We start from the raw sequence: 23,321 nt of genomic DNA on the forward strand, positions 1-23,321 counted from the left end.
GGATGGAATGGTGGAGAGGGCTCGATGGGCCATAAGGCCTAATTCCACTCCTTCCTATGGTTCTTTCGAGAGATGCTTTCTTTGAGAGTACAGAGGGAGAGAAGTGAAGGTGGGAAAAGTGAAGTAATGTTTGTCAGTGAAGATTGTTAACATCAGTGATCTGTTTTCTGATAGAATATCTCACTGCAACAACATCTCTTCATCCAGTAAGACTTACGACCTTTCAAAGAAAGGTAGGACTTTGTTTACTGTGGTGTCGTTTCGTTTGACCTGTGGATGAAATGTACTCAGGTGCATTTAATTGAACGTTGCACATGTTGGTACTGCACATTGTCATAATTACTTAATGTCAAAGGAATATTGCTTTGGAAAGGAATGTATTCAGATCAGGACTGACATAATTGAGGTGTAAAAGGAGCTTTGTAAAACCAGGATAGGTTGGCACCTCCCTCTGCATTCAGAAAGTACAGGCATCTTTGTGTTGGGTTTCTTTGCACTGGAAATTCAATTTTGTTTGAGAAATTGCATGCAAGTGTATAAACCTTCTGGTCACATCTCCTTCAACCGCACTCAATGGTTCCCTGCAGGCTTGCACTTTTCATGGCAGCAAATGTTCTTAACACACCCAAAATGCTGGATGAACTCAGCAAGTCTTCAGGCAGCATCTACGGAGATGAATAAATACCAACGGTTTGGGCCAAGACACTTCTTCAGGACTGGAAAGGAAGAGGGAAGACACCAGAATAAGGAGTTGGGGGAGAGGAAGGAGGATAGCTGGAAGGTGATAAGTGAAGACAAGTGGGTGGGAAAGGTGAAGAGTTGGAGAAGAAGCAGTTTGATAGGAGAGGAGAGTGGACCGTAGGAGAAAGGGAAGGAGGAGGGGACCCAGGCAGAGGTGATAAGTAGGCAAGAAGAGGTAAAAGACCAGAGTGGAGAATGGAAGAAGAGGGGAGGGGGAGGGATTTTTTTTTACTGGATAGAGAAATTGATACACCTTCAGGTTGGAGGCTACCCAGGTGGAAGATATGGTGTTGCTCCTCCACTCTGAGGGTGGCCTCATCTTGGCACAAGAGGAGGCTATGGACTGACATGTTGGAATGGGAATGCGACCAGGGGGAAGTTCTGCTTTTGGCAGATGGTGTGGAGGTGGTTGATGAAGTGGTCCCTCAATTTGTGACGCATCTCACCATGCAGAGAATGCCGCATCGGGAATACCAGACACAAGAGAAGACCCCAGCAGTTTCACAGGTGGAGTGTTGTCTCACCTGGAAGGGCTGTTTATCTGCTAAAATTATTTTTAACTGCTTATCCCTGAGAAGTTATCTCCTGTTTCTTCAAGCCCCCATTCATTATAATCTCAAATGTTGACATAGTTTCTGCCCTAAGTGCTTATCAAGATAGTCGAGGCATTGAGTTCTAAAGTCAGGAAGTTATGTTTCAACTTTATAAACTTATAGTTAGGCCACATCTAAAGTATTGCAGACAATTCTGGTCGCTCCATTATAGGAAGGATGTCAAGGCTTTGGAGAGGGTTCAGAAGAGGTTTACCAGGATGCTGCCTGGATTAGAAAGTGTGCTATAATGAGAGATTGGACAAACTTGTGTTGTTTTCTCTGGGGCAGCAGAGGCTGAGGGGAGATCTAATAGAGGTTTATAAGATCTGTCAGTGATGCACCATCAATAACGCCAAAAGACTGGAAGTAGAGTAAATACTGAAAGGCTTTTATTAGCAGTAAAATGTGACCTCGACCATGCTGAGTATCTGCCCCTGGACTGGGAGGAGGAGCAATGGCACAATCGCCTTTATTCAGGGGTCTGTGGGAGGAGCCACAGGGGCAGTCGGCAGAGGGACCTGTCCAGACAGGTAACCCAGTTACAACACATATATATGGTTTACCACAATCAGGTAGTTCTCAGACAGTATCTTTTACCCAGGGTTGAAATGTCTAATACCTGAGGGCATGTGCTTCAGATGAGAGGGGGTCATTTCAAAGGAGATATGAGGAGCAAGCTTTTGACAGAGACAGTGGAGGGTGTCTGGAATGAACTGCCTGGGGTGGGGGTAGAGGCAGATGCATTAGGGGCTTTTAAGTGATGTTTAGATCGGCACATGAATGTGAGGGAATGGAAGGATATGGACATTATGTGGACAGAAGAGATTAGTTGTCCATTTCATTACTAATTTAATTGGTTCACCACAACATTGTGTTCTGAAGGGTCCGTTCCTGCGTTATACTCTTATATTCCTAGGTTCCATGTTCTATAACTAACTCCACAGTTGCAGAAAGATCATGCAGAACGAGATTTCTCCTACACCCTGATCTCAATTGCTTGCATTAACATTTGTAATGCGCGACTAAGGCCCAAGGAATCAGGAAATCTGTTCAATAGTTTTAGAGGTCATCAAGAGTGCGGCTGGGTGGGAAACAGGAAACTACGTGCCATAGATTATGCCCAGATCTCTCGTCTAATATTGTTGCTAATCGCTTGTCATTGGCCTCTCACACTTAATGTCTTATAATCTGTTTATTTTTCTTGAAACAAATAAATATTTGAACTCATTTATCTCTGATGACATTCTGTATATATTAGCAATATATTCCCAAAAAAAAAGAGTCCGATGTAGTATGGGCCCAAAAACTGGTCTTATATGACAAATATAGAGTCATAGAGCACTACAGTACAGAAACAGGCCCTTCAGTCCATATATAAGACTATAAAACATGGGAGCAAAATTGGCCCATCGAGCCTGCTCCACCAATCCATCATGACTGATTTATTATCCCCTCTACCCCATTCTCCTGCCTTCTCCCCGTAACCTTTGACGCCCTGACTAATCAAGAACCAATCAATCTCAACGTAAAGTATACCCAATGACATGGCTATCTGTGGCAAAGACTTACCACCCTCTGGCTGAAGAAATTCTGCCTCATCTCAGTTATAAGTGGGCACCCCTCTATTCCAGGGGTTCCCAACCCTTTTTTGTGCCATGGACCACTACCGTTAACTGATGGGTTTATGGACCCTGGCTGGGATTCCCTGCCCTTTTCTGAGGCTGTGCCCTCTGGTCTCTGCCAACCTACTTTCTGTTATATTATTCTGTTACGTTAATTTCTAATATACTTTTGTGATATTCTGCAATATTCTGTAACTTCTGTGATAGCTATAGTTCTGTGATATTGTTTACACACAAATTAGCCTAATGTAAGACATAAGAAATAGGAGCAAAATTAGGCCATTTGGCCCATCAAGTCTGTTCCACCATTCCATCATCCTCTCAGACCCAATCTCCTGCCTTTTACCCGTATCACTTCATACCCTGACCAATCAAGAATCTATCAACATTTATGACAATGTAACTTCAGAGTTCAAAGTTACAATTTTCTTTTCAAGTGGATTTAAATGCTCTTTTTGAAATTTATTATTTAGTCCTCTTCCAAGCTTTTGAAAGTGCTTTCTTTTAAGCTTAATATAATGCATTATAGGAAGTAAAAAATAAATCCTAACATAGGAATTTAGTAATTTTCTGAAGAACTCGCATGGTGTGCAGATTTTTCTGCAATCTCTTAAAAGGGCATAATGCTGTTTTATGCTTCTGCAAGTACACTTAGAGATTACAGATACCCCCTGTACCTAATAAAGTGGCCACTGCATGTATTTTCATTGTCTTCTGTTGTTGTAGCCCATCCATTTCAAGGTCCAATGTGTTGGGCATTTTGAAACGCTGTTCTGCACACCACTGTTGTAACATGTGGTTATTTGAGTTACTGTCACTTTTCTGAAGGCTAGAACCAGTCTGGCCATTTTCCTCTGGCTTCTATGCTTAACAAGGTGTTTTTGAACACAGAACTATTGCTCACTGGACTTTTTTTCATTTCGCACCATTGTCTGTAAATTCTAGAAACTGCTGGGCATGAAAATCCCAGGAGATCTGCAGTATCTGAGGTACTCGAACTACCCCATCTGGCCCCAACAATCACTCCATGCTCAAGGTCACTTAGAACATATTTCTTCCCCATTCTGATGATTAGTCTGAACAACAACTGAAACTCTTGACCATGCCTGCATGCTTTTATGCATTGCGTCACATGATTGGCTGATTAGGTATTTACATTAACGAGCAGGTGTACAGGTGTACCAGGTAGAGTGGTTACTAAGTGTAGATTTGTGATCTTCAGAGCCTTATTAGTATTATAGTTCTATTAGGTCAAATGGTTTTATGACAATTTGGGCATTGGGTGTTGGTGTTGGAACATTATGCTCTTAGAGTACTGTGTGCAGTACTAGTCACCCTGCTATAGGAAAGATGCAGTCAAACTGGAAAGTGTGCAGAAAAGATTTACAAGGGTGTTGCCGTGACTAGTGGCCTTGAATTATAGGGAGAGGTTAGCCAAGCTGGGTCTTTATTTCTTGGAACGTCGGGGAATGCAAGATGTCCTCATAGATTTATACAATCATGAGGGGTGTAGATAAGGTGAATGGTAGCAATCTTTTCCCCTGGGTAGGGGAGTATAAAATGAGAGAGTTTAAATTTAGGATGAAGGAAACAAGATGTGAAAGGAACCTGAGGCACAGGGTGGTGAGTATATGGAATGAGGTGCCAGAGAAGGCAATTGAGGCAGGTACAATAGTATCAGTTAAGAAGCATATCAATAGTGCAGGGAAGGATGGGATTTCAAAGATGAAAGTTGAAAGTAAATTTATTATCAAAGTTTGTATCTGTCACCATATACTACTTTGTGATTCATTTTCCAGCAGGCATTCACAATAGATGTAATGGGCCAAATGAAAGAAGTTCAGAATGGATGAGTGGGCACCATAGTTAGCATGAACTGGTTGGGCCGAGGCACCTGTATTCACGCTGTATTGCTGTCTGACTCTTACATACTGAGCAATGAAGTGAAGGATGTCTGTTTTGAATGATCCATAGATCTCTCTTGTAGATCTATTTGTTGGCAAGAAACATGTCCATTTCAGAGTTTTCACCCATTCTTGCTTGTTGCTGATTGGTGGGCTGGGGGTTTCGGGGTTTGATGTTCTTATTGTTGTTTCTCCATGTGGGTGATTTGTTAGTTTTTATGCGAGGGAGAGGTTGGAGGTTTGGGGTTTGCAAATTGGGGGTAGGATTGGTGTCTTTCTTTCAACTATTTCTATGGTTTTCTATACCTTATGGCTATCTGGAGAAGGCAAGCCACAGAGCTATATTCTGCAAGTATATTTTGATAATAAAGTGAACCTTCGAATTTTGAAACAGAGAAGACTCTATGACAGATTCTGTTTGTTAACACAAAACACCATGTAAAGTTGGCATGAAAATTATATTCAAGAAGAGCTATATTTGAGTGCCCATATGGGTGGCTTATGGCCAGAGGATTGCACCAAAAGTTCTAGTGTAGGTCAATAGACATGCCCCAGGTAGTGACTCTCCTGACAGGGTGAATGTGTGAAACCTGCTCAGTGTTTTAGTCCTGTTGGTACTCTGCCTCTCAAAGCCATGCAGACAGGAGTACAGTGTGCCACTGCAAACATACACAAGGAAGTCACACTGGCACGATGGAAAGCCATTGTAATCTCAACACAAATGAAAGAATTAGTTTTGTTGGATTTTGTCAATGCAGGTCACTCAGTTATAATGTAACAATGGTAGTCAAACCCACCCAACGCATCACTGGCACCAGCCTACCCACCACCAAGGACGTATGTACAGAAAGGTGCTGGGAAAGGGCCAGTGACATCATGAAGGACCCCACCCACCCTGCTCAGGGACTGTTTGTCCCACTCCCATCAGGGAGGAGGCTGCATACCATCCACGCCAGGACCACCAGATTCAAATACAGTTACTTTTGCCAAGCAGTAAGGCTGATCAACACCTCCACCCACTATCCCACCCCACCACACCCCGACCACCACTACTCTATCATTTACTGTCAATCACCTTACATACAGACACTCCTGTGCCTAGCGTCACTTTATGGACATACAATCAATCTATGTATATAAGCTATCTTATTGTGTTATTTGTGTTTTTGGTACCCCATCAGATCTGCAGTAATAATTACTTTGTTCCTTTGCACTTCTTCACTAGAAATGACATGAGACAATAGAAAACATAGAAACCTACAGCACATTACAGGCCCTTTGGCCGACAATGTTGTGCTGACCATGTAACCTACTCTAGAAGCTGCCTAGAATTTCCCTACCGCATAGCCCTCTATTTTTCTAAGTTCCACCTAAGAGTCTCTTAAAAGACCCTATTGAGTCCATTCCACCACCTTCACTGTCAGTGCATTCCACGCACCCACCACTCTCTGTGTGAAAAACTTACTTCTGACATCCCCCTTGTACCTACTTCCAAGCACCTTAAAACTATGCCCCCTTGTGTTAGCATTTCAGCCCTGGGAGGAAGACTCTGGCTATCCACACGAGCAATGCCTCTCATCATCTTATACACCTCTATCAGATCACCTCTCATCCTCCGTCGCTCCAAGGAGAAAAGGCCAATTTCACTCAGCCTATTCTCATAAGGCATGCTCCCCAATCCAGGCAACATCCTTGTAAATCTCCTCTGCACTTCCTCTACAGTATCCACATCCTTCCTGTAATGAAGTGACCAGAACTGAACACAGTACTCCAAGTGGGGTCTAACTAAGGTCTTATATAGCACTTGAACTCAATCCCACAGTTGATGGAGGCCAACACACCATATGCCTTCTTAACAACACTGTCAACCTGCACAGCAGCTTTGAGTGTCCAATGGACACGGACCCCAAGATCTCGCTGATCCTTCACACTGCCCAGAGTCTTTACCATTAATACTATATTCTGTCTTCAAATTTGACCTACGAAATGAACCACTTCAGGCTTATCTGGGTTGAATTCCATCTGCCACTTCTCAGCCCAGTTCTAAATCCTATCGATGTCCCAGTATGATCTCTAACAACCCTCCAGACTATTTACAATACCCCAACTTCTGTGTCATCAGCAAACTTGAATCTTGAAGGAACACAACATCACTGGAATCAAGACAAGCAACCTTCACCAATTATTTAATTTGACCACATCTGATCTAATTTCTGAATAACATACCACTGTAAATTTTTCAATTCTCTCATCTCTGAGAATGTAATGTACTGGTTTTATCCTTAGTGTCAGAATCAGGTTTATTATCATTGACATATAGCAATGTGCACATTTATACTGTATATGTTAGGACCCTTGTTTTATATGCCTAAGACTTTGACACAGTACCGAATGTTGTGAAATTCATTTTGTGGCAGCAGTACATTGCAAAACATAAGATATGCTATAAATTATAATAGGAAATATATATATAGAAAAAGAATAAGAAGTTCAAAAAAAGAGCAGAATAGTGAGGTGGTGTTCATGGGTTCAATGTCCATTCAGAAATCTGACGGCTGAGGGGAAGAAGCTGTTCCTAAATCATTGAATGCGTGTATTCTGATGGTGTTAATAATAAGAGGCAAGTCCTGGGTGATGGGGGTCCGTAATGATGGATACCACTTTTTTGAGTCATCGCCTTTTGAAGGTGTCTTTGACGTCGGCGAGCTTAGTGCCCATGGTGGAGCTGGCTGAGTTGACAACCCTCTGCAATTTTTCTGATCCCGTGCAGTGACCCCTTCATACCAGATGGTGATGCAACAGGTTAGAATGCTCTCTACAGTACACCCAGATCCGTGAAAAAATGAGAGAATTCCAGTTAACCTCCAATTCTTCGGTCGGCAAGGAGAAACCTCTTGTCACATCATATGGGCTGGGTTTGATAAAAACACAGATGAGACACTTGGAATATTTGTGTGCATGCAGAGAGAGGCAGACCAACAAGTAAGAAAGTAAAGTTCAGTCAGATCAAATCGTTTCGAAAATCGTCTTTAATCTGTTTTGTACACCAGTCAATATCTGCTTTGACCTCACAGTATTAATATATTGGGTTCTGGTAATTATTGGAATCTGTTAGCTCTACAAGAAAAGTTGTACGGTTAAAGGCCAGAAAGTAATTTTCTCATGGCGGCAGAAGTATAAAATTAATATCATTCTTCATCAAGAAAGAAGATGCTGCTGGTATCTCAGCAAAGGAAAGCTGGAATTCAGAATCAGATTCAGGTTTACTATCACTGACATATGTCATGAAATTTGTTGTTTGTGGCAGCAGTACAGTGCAATATATAAAAATACCATCAATTACAATAAGGAATAATTCCAATAAATTAAATAAATAGTGCAAAAGAGAGCAAAAATAGTGAGGTAGGTTTCAAGGTTTGGTTCATTGTCTGTTCAGAAATCTGATGACGGAAGGAAAGAAAATATTCCGAAAATGTTGAGTGTTTATCTTTAGGCTGCTGTACTTCCGGCCTGATGGTAGTAATGAGAAGAGGGCATGTCCTGTGTGATGGTTTTCCTTAATGGTGGATATCACTATTTTGAGGCTTCACTTTTTGAAGATGGGGAGGTTAGTGCCTATGATGGAGCTGATTAAGTTTGCATTCCTCTTTAGTTCTTTCCAATCAGTTGTCCCTCCATACGAGCTGGCAATGCAACCAGTTAGAACGCTCTCCATGATGGATCTGTAAAAAATTAGCGACATTCTACATCTCCTCAAACTCCTAATGAAATATAGCTGCTGGTGTGCCTTCTTTATGATTCCATCAATATGTTGAGGCCAGGATAGATCTTCAGAGATGTTGACACCCAGGAGCTTGAAACTTTCCACTGCTGACCCCTCAATGAGGACTGTTCCGTGTTCCCTCCACTTCCCCATGGGAAAGGCTAGTGGCAAATTAAAGTAGATACATCTCCTGGTCTCCTGATCAAGATGAAGTGCTTCCTAGGTTACCAAAGGAAGAAGGGACGGAAATTACAGGGATTGTGTCCATAATCTGCTAAATTTTCAACAGCAGTGATGTAAAATTAGCTAAGTCACATGACACAGAGTAAGAGTGGAAGAAAATTAAAAGATGGAAATATCTGGGAATTCTCAGCAGGTTAGGCAATGTTATTGGATAGAAGAGTTAATGTTTGAGGCTGAAGGCCTCGTCAAAACTGGGAGCGAGAGAGAGAGAGAAAGGAACGTTTTTAATAGCAGAGAGTGTGGGGCTATTGGATAGGACAAAGTGAGTATCTCTGACAGGGTGAGGCCAAGGTTGCCATGGTGATAACAGAAAATGCTGGAAATGTAGATCCAGAGATGGGTTGCTGGTTCACTCAGATCATTCAGTTTGTCGGTAACCACATCTTGACCTTTCTATGACTCAATCACGTCAACCCTCCTCTCATTCACGCGATTGATTTTCCGTCTTTATTCCCCCATATTACGGCAATAAAACTCAACAAAAACTTCAGGAAAATCCATCCACTTCCCTCCTTCTGCAACAGTGCAGGCCTAACTGGATAAATCCAGATTGAGTACCGACAACTGGCCAATGAATTTAACAATGCGATTAGGTGGGACATCACAATTCTTCGTTTAGGTCTTGCTTTTGATGTACAATCCAATAGACTTTGAAATGTGATCTCAATTACTGGTTGGATGTTGCGAGTTTCTTGTTGGTAAAACTACATTACCATCAAATTCCAAATCAGTCAAGTCCATTATAGATCCCGGAAATTCCCCAATGCCTCTTCTTTCCTTTTAATTATATTTTCTAAATGGCTTTACTTTTAAGTGAAAGCAAAAGAGTTCAAATATGGTGGAAAAAGGAAATCTATATTTCTGTGTAATCCACTTGCGATTTCTAAACTATGATACAAACTGCTAATGTAATTCAGCTGTGAGAAGATAGACTGCTTCTCACTGCAGCCATCGGGAAGAAGGTACAGGAGCCTCAGGACCCACACCAGATGATTCAAGAACAGTCATTACCCCTCAGCTGTCAGGCTGTTAAAACAGAGGGGATAACTTCACTCAACTTCACTCGCCTCATCATGGAACTTTATTCCTTAGAACGTAGAAGATTGAGAGGAGAATTGATAGAAGTAAACAAAATTACGAGGGTATGGATAGGGTAAATGCAAGCAGTGAAAGGTGAAATGTTTAAGGGGGACATGAAGGGGAGCTTCTTCACTCAGAGGGTGGTGAGAGTGTGGAATGAGCTGTCAACGGAAGTGGTGGATGTGGGTATGATTTCAACATTTGGATAAGTACCTAGATGGGAGGGGCATGGAGTGCTGTGGTCCAGGTGCGGGTCAATGACACTAGGCTGTTGAATGATTTGGTAAGAACTAGATGGGCTGAAGGGCCTGTTTCTGTACTGTAATGTTGTGTGACTCTATAACTGTTCCAACAACATACGGACTCACTTTCAAGGTCTCTTCATCTCACGTTCTCAAAATTTACTGCTTCTTTATTTTATTTGTGTCTTCTTTAAATTTTGGTATTTGGAGAGTTGCCTTTTTCACATTGGTTGTTTGGCTGTCTTGTTGTGTGTGATTTTTCATTTATTCTGTTGTGTTTCTATGTAGTTACTGGGTACACCCGCAAGAAAATGAATCTCAAGATAGTATATGGTGACATATATGTACTTTAATAATAAATTTACTTTGAACTTTGAACAACCAAATGACCCAGCCACTAACCACAGTCACCACTTACTCTTGCCCGCACTGCACCAGAATATGTGGATCCCGGATCGGCTTCTGCAGTCACCAATAGACAACATCATACCCGACTCTAGAGATCGTACTGTGAATAATTTTGTATAGTTATTTGAACGAGAGTATTTGAAACAAAATGCAATAGAATTATTGTACTTTGGGACTGATTTAAATTGTCAAACACATTATTCAGTTTTTTTATGCGTTATCATTCTTCTGAGTTAAACCATATAATGCAAGAGATTCTGCAGATGCTGGATTGCTTAAAACACATCATGAGTTATAGTGGAGATTTTTATTTGAATTGTCAACACATTATTTTGTTTTTTATAAGCTCTCTTTATTACAGGCTAGTACACATTATGTAGTTTAAGTAGAGATTTTTATTTATTTTCTGCAGTAGCTTGTACACCTTCAACATTCATATTTCTCTCTCTGTGAATGATCAGTATTATTTTACATATGATTCTGCAGAAAAAATAATTGTGTTCATGTTGACAGAAAACACAGGATTAAACAGCAGAACATTACTGTAGATTAAAGCTAATCATCCCCTACTAAACAGAGTAAAGATTGTCATAAATCAGAAAGATAAGAGATTCTGTAGATGCTTGAAATCCAGAGTAACACACACAAGATGCTGGAGGACCAGACAGCACAACCTCAAAGTACAAGTATGTCCCTTTAGAGCAGAGATAAGGAGGAACTTCTTTATCCAGAGGGTGGTGGTGACTCTGTGGAATTCATTGCCACAGATGGCAGTGGAGGCCAAGTCATTGGGTATATTTAAAGTGGAGGTTGATAGGTTCTAAATTAGTCGGGGCATCAAAGGTTATGGGAAGAAGGCAGGTAAATGGAGTTGAGGGGAATAATAAATCAGCCGTGATGGAACGGTGGAGACTCAATGGGCCGAATGGCCCAATTCTGATCCTATGTCTTATGATCTTATGGTCTAAGTCAGAAGATCAGGCAGCTTCTATGGAGAGGAATAAATAGTTGACTCTTCATTAATCAGCATTTTGAGTGTGTTACTCAGTAAAGATTGCTGTACTTTGAAGAATGTGGTTTAAATCTTGCCTTTGCATCTGCACAAACATTTTGGATTTCCCACGTTAGCCACAACTATAACTGATACCAGCAATTACCCCGTTAAATTGTAAGCTGCTGTGTGCCCTGAGAACAGAAGCTTATTCACAGTGGAATCTGACTGTGCTGTGGCATATCTACCTGAGCTGAGCATAACACATCAGGGCGAGAGGTGATTGGAATGGATGCAGCTTCACCAAGCCAATAAATTCCCGTTCAAAATCACATTTTAAATGTATAAATTAAAGACATGGCAGCATTTCAAATATGTATCCAAGAGAGAGTCATCAAGAAGAATAGCGTAATGGTTCCCATGTCACCAGTCTGGGTATAAAATTTTCTGCCCAAGATCCCTTTGTTCCTCCACCATGCAAGATTACACACAGCAATTCAAGCAGGCATAAATGGAGCTAAAACTGTGAGAAAAACACAATTAAAACAACAATCTGGCCCCTAATCCAAAGACCTCCAAGCAGCTTTTTCCAGACTGGCGGGAGAAAGGGTTTCAGAATCAGGGTCAGTATCAGAATTAGAAGCTGTTCCTGAATCATTGAGTGTGTGTCTTCAAGCTCCTTGTTGGTAGTAATGAGAAGAGGGCTTGTCCCGCATGGTGAAGGTCCTTAAGCATAGATTGTTCCAGTCTACTTCTGTACAGGTTTCACATATTTTCTTCCTGTCTCTTTTGAGGCATCGCCTTTTGAAGGTGTCCTGGATGCTGGGGAGGCTAGTGCCCATGATGGAGCTGGCTATGTTTACAACTTTCTTCAGCTTTTTCCAATCTTTTGCAGTGGTCCCTCCATACCAGATGGTGATACAACCGGTTAGAATGCTCTCCACGGTACCATCTGTAGAAATTTGCGAGAGGGACATATTTATTAAGGAAAATTATAAATCTAATATACCAAAGCAGTTATTCTGCATGTTATAAGACTATTGAATAGTCCCTAGTATGATAATCAACACACACAAGACGCTGGAGGAACCCAGCAGGCCAGGCAGCATCTATGGGAAAGAGTAATCAGTTGTTGTGTCAGGCTGAGACCCTTCATCAGTACTGGAAAATAAGATGAGAAGTTAAAGCAAGAAGGTTGGAGTAGGAGAGGAAAAAGTACAAGGTGGTAGATGAGAGGTGAAACTGGGAGAGGGGGAGGGTTGAAGTAAAGGGCTGGGAAGCTGATTGGTGAAAGAGATACAGGCTAAAGAAGGGGGACTCTGATTGGAGAGAGTAGAAGACCATGGAAGAACAGGAAGGGGGAGGAGCACCAGAGGGAAGTGATGGGCAGGTAAGGAGATAAAGGTGAGAGAGGGAAACAGGAATGGGGAATGGTGAGGGGTGGTGGTGCAAATACGGAAAGTTCGAGAAATTGATGTTCATGCCATCAGGTTGGAGGCTACCCAGGCAGAATATAAGGTGTTGCTCCTCCAACCTGAGTGTGGCCTCATCGCGGCAGAAGAAGAGGCAAAGAACTGACATATCAGAATGGGAATGTGAAATAGAATTGAAATGGGAGATCCAGATTATTCTGGCGTATGGAGTGTAGGTGCTTGGCAAAGTGGTCTCCTAATCTATGTCAGATCTCACTAATATACAGGAGGCCACACTCAGAGCACCGGATACAGTAGATGACCCCATCAGATTCACAGGTGAAGTGTCACCGCATCTGAAGGACTATTTGGGGCCCTAAATGATAGTGAGGGAGGAGGTGTAGGGGCAAGAACATCGATTTCTCAAACTTCCGATAATTGCCCTCATCCTTCACCATTCTCACTCCCCTTTCTCTCTCTCTCCTTATCTCCTTACCTGCCTATCACCTCTCTCTGGTGCTGCTCCCCCTTCCCTTTCTTCCGTGGCCTTCTATCCTCTTATCAGATTCCCCCTTCTCCAGCCCTGTATCTCTTTCACTAGTCACCTTCCCAGCTCTTTACTTCACCTCCTCCCCCTCTCCTGGTTTCACCTACCACCTGCTTCTTCCTCCCCTCTCCACCCCCACCTTCTTGCTCTAACTTGTCATCTACTTTTTCCAGTCCTGATGAAGGGTCTCGGCCCGAATTGTCGACTGTTTACTCCTTTCCATAGGTGCTGCCTGGACTGCTGAGATCCTCCAGCATTTTTGTGTGTGTTGCTTTGGACCTTCAGCATCTGCAGACTTTTTCTCCCTAGTATGACGGACCCTTGACCTCACACGCTACTTTACTATGACCTTTCACCTTACTGTCTACCTGCACTGAACTTTCTCTATAATTGTAACACGTTATTCTGCATTCTGTTATTGTTTTACTTTGTTCTGTCTCAATATAATGAATTAATTTGTATGAATGATATGCAAGACAAGCTTTTCACTATGTCTTGTTACAAGTGAGGATAAAAATCCAATTCCGATTCCAATATGTTGTGTTTATTTTTCAGCAATTGAAACACAAAGTACCAGCTCTGAAGAGATTGTGCCGAGTCCGCCATCTCCAATCCCACCCCCACGAGTGTACAAACCTTGCTTTGTCTGTCAAGACAAGTCATCCGGTTATCACTATGGGGTCAGTGCCTGTGAAGGATGCAAGGTAGGGCCACAGTGAAGGAAATCCGTTATGCTGGAATGATTTTGTGGCGATTTATTTCTGTTGTCAGCTTGTGATACTGGCATAGGAGTTGTCAGTGTGACAACATGTACGGTTTAAAGGTCAGATTTATTTGTCACATGTACGTCAAAACATCGAAGCACAGTGAAATGTGCTGTTTGTGTCAGCAGCAGCTCAGTCCAAGGATGTGCTGGGTGCTTAGAGTCTGACTCCAGGATTGGTATATTTGTCTCGGTTTATTGTCCGTGTGTGAGGGGCAATTAGTTATGAAACCATCAGAGGCGAATTAAAAAAAACAGGCACCATCCAGGCCATGCTCTCTTCTCACTGCTGCCATCAGGAAGGTACAGGAGCATCAGGTTTCACACAGCCAGGTTCAGGAACAATTATTACCCCTCAGCCATCAGGCTCTTGAACCAAAGGGGATAACCTCACTCAACTTCACTTGCCCCATCATTGAACTGTTCCCACAACCTATGGACTCACTTTCAAGGACTCTTCGTCTCATCTTCTCGATATTTATTGCTTCATATTTTTTTATTCTCTTTAGTATTTGCACCGTCTGCTGCCTTTTGCACACTTATTGTCTGTCCATCCTGTCATTGTGTGGCCTAGGAATGGCGAGGGTGGGGTGCTGCAGGAGGGGTGTGGTGCAGGTGGCAGAGAAGGTGTGACAGAGTGGGGGAGTGGGTGGTGTGGGTGCAGCAAGGTCATTTGATTCCAAACAATTCATTAATTGATCATTACAGAATGTCTCTCTGGTGCTTCCCGTTCCTTCCCCTCTCCCTTTCCTTCTTCTCAACCATGATTCCCCTCTCCCTGCCCCCTTCCCACTCTCAGTCCACAATAGAGACCCAGATCAGAATCAGGTTTATCATCACTCACATACGTCATGAAATTTGTTCTTTTTTTGGGGCAGGAGTGCAGTGCAATACATAAAATTACTACAGTACTCTGCCAAGTCATATATATATATACCCAATATTTTTGCACAATACTGTATACAGTGACATATACATCATATAGATACTTTGATTAAAAATTTGCTTTGACTTTTAGCTTTTCTCGTGGGATCCAGCACTAACTTGACTTTCCCAATCTACCTGCATATTGAAATCCCCAATCACAAACCCTTTTACTATCTCCCATTGTAATTAGTATCCTGACTCAGTGGTGCCCACAAAGTCATACCTTCAACCTCTAAATGCGCTGTAAGATCTTCTACCTTATTCTGTATACTACATGCATTCAATTATAATACCCTCTGTCCTGTATTCATCATCCCTTTTCAATTCCCCCCCATGCTATTGGAAATTAAATTATTGTATCTTTCTAAACTACAGACTATATTTTCTTGTATGTCAACTGCCCATCCATTGCCCCAGTGTTCCCTCTAATCTTTTTTTACAGTTTTGTGGACCAACCACTGATCACAATTCTATATCCTTTACCTTAGCATTGGAGAGGGATAGGAACAGACAAGTTAGGAAAGTGTTTAATTGGAGTAAGGGGAAATATGAAGCAATCATGCCATAGAAACATAGAAAATAGGTGCAGGAGTAGGCCATTCGGCCCTTCGAACCTGCACCGCCATTCAGTATGATCATGGCTGATCATCCAACTCAGAACCCTGTACCAGCCTTCCCCTCATACCCCCTGATCCCTTTAGCCACAAGGGCCATATCTAACTCCCTCTTAAATATAGCCAATGAACTGGCCTCAACTGTTTCCTGTGGCAGAGAATTCCACAGATTCACCACTCTCTGTGTGAAGAAGTTTTTCCTAATCTCCGTCCTAAAAGCCTTCCCCTTTATCCTCAAACTGTGACCCCTCGTTCTGGACTTCCCCAACATCGGGGACAATCTTCCTGCATCTAGCCTGTCCAATCCCTTTAGGATTTTGTATGTTTCAATAAGATCCCCCCTCAATCTTCTAAATTCCAACGAGTATAAGCCTAGTCGATCCAGTCTTTCATCATATGAAAGTCCTGCCATCCCAGGAATCAATCTGGTGAACCTTCTTTGTACTCCTTCTATAACAAGGATGTCTTTCCTCAGATTAGGGGATCAAAACTGCACACAATACTCCAGGTGTGGTCTCACCAAGGCCTTGTACAACTGCAGTAGTACCTCCCTGCTCCTGTACTCGAATCCTCTTGCTATGAATGCCAGCATACCATTCGCCTTTTTCACCACCTGCTGTACCTGCATGCCCACTTTCAATGACTGGTGTATAATGACACCCAGGTCTCGTTGCACCTCCCCTTTTCCTAATCGGCCACCATTCATATAATAATCTGTTTTCCTGTTTTTGCCACCAAAATGGATAACCTCACATTTATCCACATTAAATTGCATCTGCCATGAATTTGCCCACTCACCTAACCTATCCAAGTCTCCCTGCATCCTCTTAGCATCCTCCTCACAGCTAACACTGCCGCCCAGCTTCATGTCATCCGCAAACTTGGAGATGCTGCATTTAATTCCCTCATCTAAGTCATTAATATATATTGTAAACAACTGGGGTCCCAGCACTGAGCCTTGCGGTACCCCACTAGTCACTGCCTGCCATTCTGAAAAGGTCCCGTTTATTCCCACTCTTTGCTTCCTGTCTGCCAACCAATTCTCTATCCACATCAATACCATACCCCCAATACCGTGCGCTTTAAGTTTGCATACTAATCTCCTGTGTGGGACCTTGTCAAAAACCTTTTGAAAATCCAAATATACCACATCCACTGGTTCTTCCCTATCCGCTCTTCTAGTTACATCAGCAAGAAATTCTATGAGATTCATCAGACAGGATTTTCCTTTCACAAATCCATGCTGACTTTGTCCGATGATTTCACTGCTTTCCAAATGTGCTGTTATCACATCTTTGATAACTGACTCTAGCCATTTTGGACAATGTCTCCCATCCACTACATAATGTACTGGGTGAGCACAGGAGTACATTCAGACAGAGACTCATTCCACCAAGATGCAACACAGAGCGTCATAGGAAGTCATTTCTGCCTGTGGCTATCAAACTTTACAACTCCTCCCTTGGAGGGTCAGACACCCTGAGCCAATAGGCTGGTCCTGGACTTATTTCATAATTTACTTGCATAATTTACATATTACTATTTAACATTTTATGGTTTTATTACTATTTATTATTTATGGTGCAACTGTAACAAAAACCAATTTCCCCCGGGATCAATGAAGTATGACTATGACTATGACTATCAGGCAGGAACTTGGAAGCTTAAATTGGGAACAGATGTTCTCAGGGAAATGTACGGAAGAAATGTGGTAAATGTTCAGGGGATATTTGTGTGGAGTTCTGCATAGGTACATTCCAATGAGATGGGGAAAGGATGGTAGGGTACAGGAACCATGGTGTACAAAGGCTGTTGTAAATCTAGTCAAGAAGAAAAGAAAAGCTTACGGAAGGTTCAAAAAACTAGGTAATGATAGAGATCTAGAAGGTTATAAGGCTAGCAGGAAGGAGCTTTAGAATGAAATTAGGAGAGCCAGATGGGGCCACGAGAAGGCCTGGGCGAGCAGGATTAAGGAAAACCCCAAGGCATTCTACAAGCATGTGAAGAGGAAGAGGATAAGACATGAGAGAATAGGACCAATCAACTGTGACAGTGGAAAAGTGTGTATGGAACTGGAGGAGATAGCAGAAGTACTTAATGAATACTTTGCTTCAGTATTCACTACGGAAAAGGATCTTGGTGATTGTAGTGATGACTTGCAGCAGACTGAAAAGCTTGAGCATGTAGATATTAAGGAAGAGGATGCACTGGAGCTTTTGGAAAGCATCAAGTTGTCTAAGTCACCGGGACCAGACGAGCTGTACCCCAAGCTACTGTGGGAGATGAGGGATGAGATTGCTGAGCCTCTGGCGATAATCTTTGCATCATCAATGGGGACGGGAGAGGATCTGGAGGATTGGAGAGTTGCGGATGTTGTTCCCTTATTCAAGAAAGGGAGTAGAGATAGCCCAGGAAATTACAGACCAGTGAGTCTTACTTCAGTGATTGGTTAGTTGATGGAGAAGATCCTGAGAGGCAGGATTTTTATGAAGACTTGGAGATACATGATATGATTAGGAATAGTCAGCATGGCTTTGTCAGAGGTAGGTCGTGCCTTACGAGCCTGATTGAGTTTTTTAAGGATGTGACTAAACACGTTGATGAAGGTAGAGCAGTAGATGTAGTGTATATGGATTTTAGCAAGGCATTTAATAAGGTACCCCATGCAAGGCTCATTGAGAAAGTAAGGAGGCATGGGATACAAGGGGACATTGCTTTGTGGATCCATGACTGGCTTGCCCACAGAAGGCAAAGAGTGGTTGTAGACAGGTCATATTCTGCATGGAGGTCAGTGACTAGTGGTGTGCCTCAGGGATCTGTTCTGGGACCCTTACTCTTTGTGATTTTTATAAATGACCTGGATGAGGAAGTGGAGGGATGGGTTAGTAAATTTGCTGATGACACAAAGGTTGGGGGTGTCTTGGATAGTGTGGAGGGCTGTCAGAGGTTACAGTGGGACATTGATAGGATGCAAAACTGGGCTGAGAAGTGGCAGATGGAGTTCAACCCTATAAGTGTGAAGTGGTTCATTTTGGTAGGTCAAATATGATGACAGAATATAGTATTAATGGTAAGACTCTTGGCAGTGTGGAGGATCAGAGGGATCTTGGGGTCCAAGTCCATAGGACACTCAAAGCAGCTGCGCAGGTTGACTCTGTGGTTAAGAAGGCATACGGTGCATCGGCCTTCATCAATCGTGGGATTGAGTTTAGGAGCTGAGAGGTAATGCTGCAGCTATATAGGATCCTGGTCAGACCCCACTTGGAGTACTGTGCTCAGTTCTGGTCGCCTCACTACAGGACGGATGTGGAAACCATAGAAAGGGTGCAGAGGAGATTTACAAGGATGTTGCCTGGATTGGGGAGCATGCCTTATGAGAATAGGTTGAGTGAACTCAGCCTTTTCTCCTTGGAGCGACGGAGGACGAGAGATGACCTGATAGAGGTATATAAGATGATGGGAGGCATTAATCGTGTGGATAGTCAGAGGCTTTTTCCCAGGGCTGAAATGGCTAGCATGAGAAGGCACAGTTTTAAGGCGCTTGGAAGTAGGTACGGAGGAGATATCAGGGGTAAGTTTTTTATACAGAGAGTGGTGAGTGTGTGGAATGGGCTGCCAGCGACCATGGTGGACGCAGATATGATAGGGTCTTTTAAGAGACTCCTGGACAGGTACTTGGAGCTTAGAAAAATAGAGGGCTATGAGTAAACCTAGGTAATTTTTAAGGTAAGTACACGTTCAGTACAGGTTTGTGGGCCGAAGCACCTGTATTGTGCCATAGGTTTTCTATGTTTCTATGTAACCATTACTCTGAGTAGGAAAATTCTACACGGCCTGAAAACTATGTGGCATGCTAACTTTTTTTTTGTAATATGCACATCAAACAAACACAAGCCACAACTCACAAGTAAATAATGTCAAGCAGTCAAAACAATTGATAGGCAAATGGCATACGTAAAATGTTTTGACTAGATGGTGTTGATGTTCAGTGAGCCAGTGGTTTATTAGCAACGAGCTATTGACTTCCATTCTGTGTTTATTATTACAATTTGAAACACTGACAATGTAAATACATTGAAACTCCAAAATGTTTCAAAGTAAAAGTGGTTCATTTATTATTTAGAAAATGTATGGATTTTATTCATTAACACATAACTAATTACAGGGTATTTCACAATTATATCAACATAGATTTCAGAATTATATTTACATAATTTCAGAATCAGAATCAGGTTTATTATCACTGGCATGTGACATGAAATTTATTAACAGCAGCAGCAGTTCAATGCAATACATAATATAGAAAGAAAAAAACAAAAAATATAATCATAATAAATAAGTAAATCAATTACAGTATATGTATATTGAATAGATAAAAAATTGTGCAAAAACAGAAATAATATATATTAAAAAAGAGAAGTAGCGTGCAAGGGTTCAAAGTCCATTTAGGAATCGGATGGCAGAGGGGAAGATGCCGTTCCTGAATCGCTGAGTGTGTGCCTTCAGGCTTTTGTACCTCCTGCCTGATGGTAACAGTGAGAAAAGAGCATGCCCTGGGTGCTGGAGGTCCTTAATAATGGACGCTGCCTTTCTATTAACATTTTATAGAGGAAAATTCTAGCTATGTGGCAACAAAGGCACAGGAACATTTGAGTTACTGCATGGCTGTGTTTCGGTGCCGTTTAGAGGGAACTGTGCTCTGCCCTATCACTCTAGTTCCTATCCCCCTAGCAAATTTGTTTAAACCCTCCCCAAAAGTTCAAGCAAACCTGCCTGCAAGGATATTGGTCTTTTCTTTCTGTGTTAATTCCATCTCCTAGCACATAGTCCATAGTCCCTGTATTGTTATTTAAATACTTGGTTGCTGTTGCTAGTAATTTTTTTTTGCCATGTAGGCTACTTTTCCATCATTGAGGTCCTGATGTTGCTATTTGCTAAGTATTGTCCATGTGTGATTTTATTAATAATCCATAATACTGCCCTGCTTGCAACATTTTCAGCATGCGTAATATTGAAATGATTCATAGCTTTTGAATGACTTTAATCTGTAAGATTCATGATAACGTGAGTGAGAGGGAAGCTCTCATTGCCCTTCTGAATGGAATTGCATTGGACATATTAAAATAACAGTGTGGAATCAATAAATCATTCAGCAATTGCACATGCTATTATCTTCCCATGCAATGCAAAATTGAAATTCCCAAGCCTGGACAAATCTGTGCAATCTAAAGCTTCTGTACATTCAATTGGAGTTTAATTTCTTATTAGTTATTTGAAATATAAGAAAAATAAGACATAATGTAATATTGCAGGGTAATGCGAAGGACGGAAACATATACATAATTTACAACCACCGACATTGAGTTGAGGTTCACTTTAAGAGGCCGGTCTGAAGTGATGACGTAACTGTGTGAATTTATTTTTTACTGTGCTTTATGTTTCTGTGTTTGGAGGGCAATAACTGAATTGTTACAGTTTTTCCAAAACCTAAAACGTCTCATGCTGTTTTATTTGTGGAAACCTACAACATAAATAATATAAAATATAATATGAGATATTAATTTCTTATTTCTTGTTGAATGTTACATTTGAAACTTAAACATGTTGAAACCAATCTCATCGTCACAGATTTTGCCCTGAGTATTGAATTAAATGGAAACAGCGGGCAAATATTATTGTAGTTTCTTCAAAATAATCATAATAAAATCACTTTACGTTGCAGATTTTCTCACAGAACATAGAAAACTTCAGCATAGTACCAAGCCCATTTACCCAAGATGTACTGATGTTTTAACCTGCTCCAGGATAATTCTAACCCTTTCTTCCCACATAGCCCCATCAAGGAGAGACTTTTAAATGATCATAGAGAGCTTTCTGACTAGTTGCTTCACCTTTCATGGACCATACAGAAGTCTGATGGCAGAGGGGAAGAAACAGATCCTAAGATGTTGAGTGTAGATTTTCAGACTCCTGTACCTCTTCCCTAATGGTAGCAATGAGAAGAAGGTATGCCCCGGCTGGTGAGGGTCTTTAGTGATGGATTCCACCAGTTGAAGATGTCATCAATGGTGGGAAGAGATGTGCTCATGATGGTGCTGCCTGAGTCTACAACCCTGCAGCTTTTTTCCAATCCTGTATATTGGAGCCTCTGTAGCAGACGATGATGCAACCGGTCAGAATGCCCTCTGTGGTACAGTGGTAGAAATTTGCATGAGTCTTTGGTGATGACCACATCTCCTCAAACTCCAATGAAGTATAGCCACTGGTGTGACTTCTTCAAGATTGCTTCAATACATTGGGCCCAGGACGAATCCACTGAGGCAGTGACACCCAGGAGTTTGAAGCTGCTTCCCTTCTCCACCACTGGCCCCTCAATAAGAACTGCTGCATGTTCTTCTGACTTACCCTTCCTGTGAGGGAAAAAGGCAAGGAATCCAAGTACCACCGGGAAATACACAAGCTAGTGTCCCGATACAAACACAACAACGCAGATACCTTGACTTCAGGAGGAATGTGTCTTCTCTCCACCCACTCATCATCAACAGCTCTACAGTTAGCACCGTTTCAACATTTAGCTTCCTGGGCATCATTATTTTGTGGGAGGGCCATTCTCCTTCATTAAAAAGACTCGGCTGAGGATGTACTTTTTGTGGCAGTTAGTAAAATTCCACCTTCTCCAGAACATACAGGTGGAATTCTGCACCTCCATCAGAGAGAGCATCCTCACATCAGCCATTACTGTTTTGGTTTGTGCAGCATCCTCTCACAGTATACAAGAACTACAGCAAACTGCCAGGTCAGCAGAAAATGTCTCCATCTGCAGTCTACCATCACTGCAGGACTTGTTTGTGTCCAGGACAAAGTTTCTTCCCCAGGCAATTAATTTGATCAACTATTCTAAATAGCACACCAACCTCCTCTATCTCTTACCCCTGTCACGGCACTGCACTGTAAACACTTTAAAATCATGTTTTATACTGCTGTTTACATGCTGATATTTATGCATTTTTGTACATTTTATTGCATATCCGTACTTTAACATTTGATTTTAATTTTTATATAATTCTCTATAATTGTTGAATGTTGTTTTGGGTTGCATGTCGCACCCTGGCCAACGCACCACAGCAAATTCCTAATACGTGTCATTTTCTTTTCCCTCTGTGTGCCAATTTGGCACGTCGGGCAGAACCCTTGCCATTTCTTTAGTGTTTGCCTGCTCTGCAAGGCCGAGTTGCTCGCTCGACACTCGACCCAGCACGAGTAGAGCTTGTGCAAGGAGCCAGCCAGATTCGAACCCCGGGCCTCTGGCTCTGAAGCCTCTGCTCCACCAGCAAAGATGTAAATGTATATGGTGAATAAAGTTGATCCCTAATCCTTGATCCTTGAAATAAATTATCTCTAAGTAGACTTCAACTCTTCCCAGCTTTTGCCCCATTTACAAATTAAATCGTTTCCTTATTATTTGCATAAT

General features: G+C 42.0%; 1 protein-coding gene across 3 annotated transcripts in view; it reads left to right on the plus strand.

Moving 5' to 3' along the window:
• LOC140212405 (retinoic acid receptor beta) overlaps positions 1–23,321 on the plus strand; it is a 273,300-nt gene that overhangs the window by 92,832 nt on the left and 157,147 nt on the right. For 2 of the 3 annotated variants that reach the window (XM_072283157.1, XM_072283156.1), the window contains exon 2: positions 14,102–14,250. The exons of the other annotated variant lie outside the window; for it this stretch is intronic. In XM_072283157.1, coding sequence (XP_072139258.1) covers positions 14,102–14,250 — 149 coding nt within the window. The remainder of the gene's footprint in view (positions 1–14,101; positions 14,251–23,321) is intronic. 3 annotated transcript variants of the gene reach the window in all.

The sequence above is a fragment of the Mobula birostris genome, chromosome 19 (genome assembly GCF_030028105.1).
Source record: "Mobula birostris isolate sMobBir1 chromosome 19, sMobBir1.hap1, whole genome shotgun sequence".
NCBI classification, from domain to species: domain Eukaryota; kingdom Metazoa; phylum Chordata; class Chondrichthyes; order Myliobatiformes; family Myliobatidae; genus Mobula; species Mobula birostris.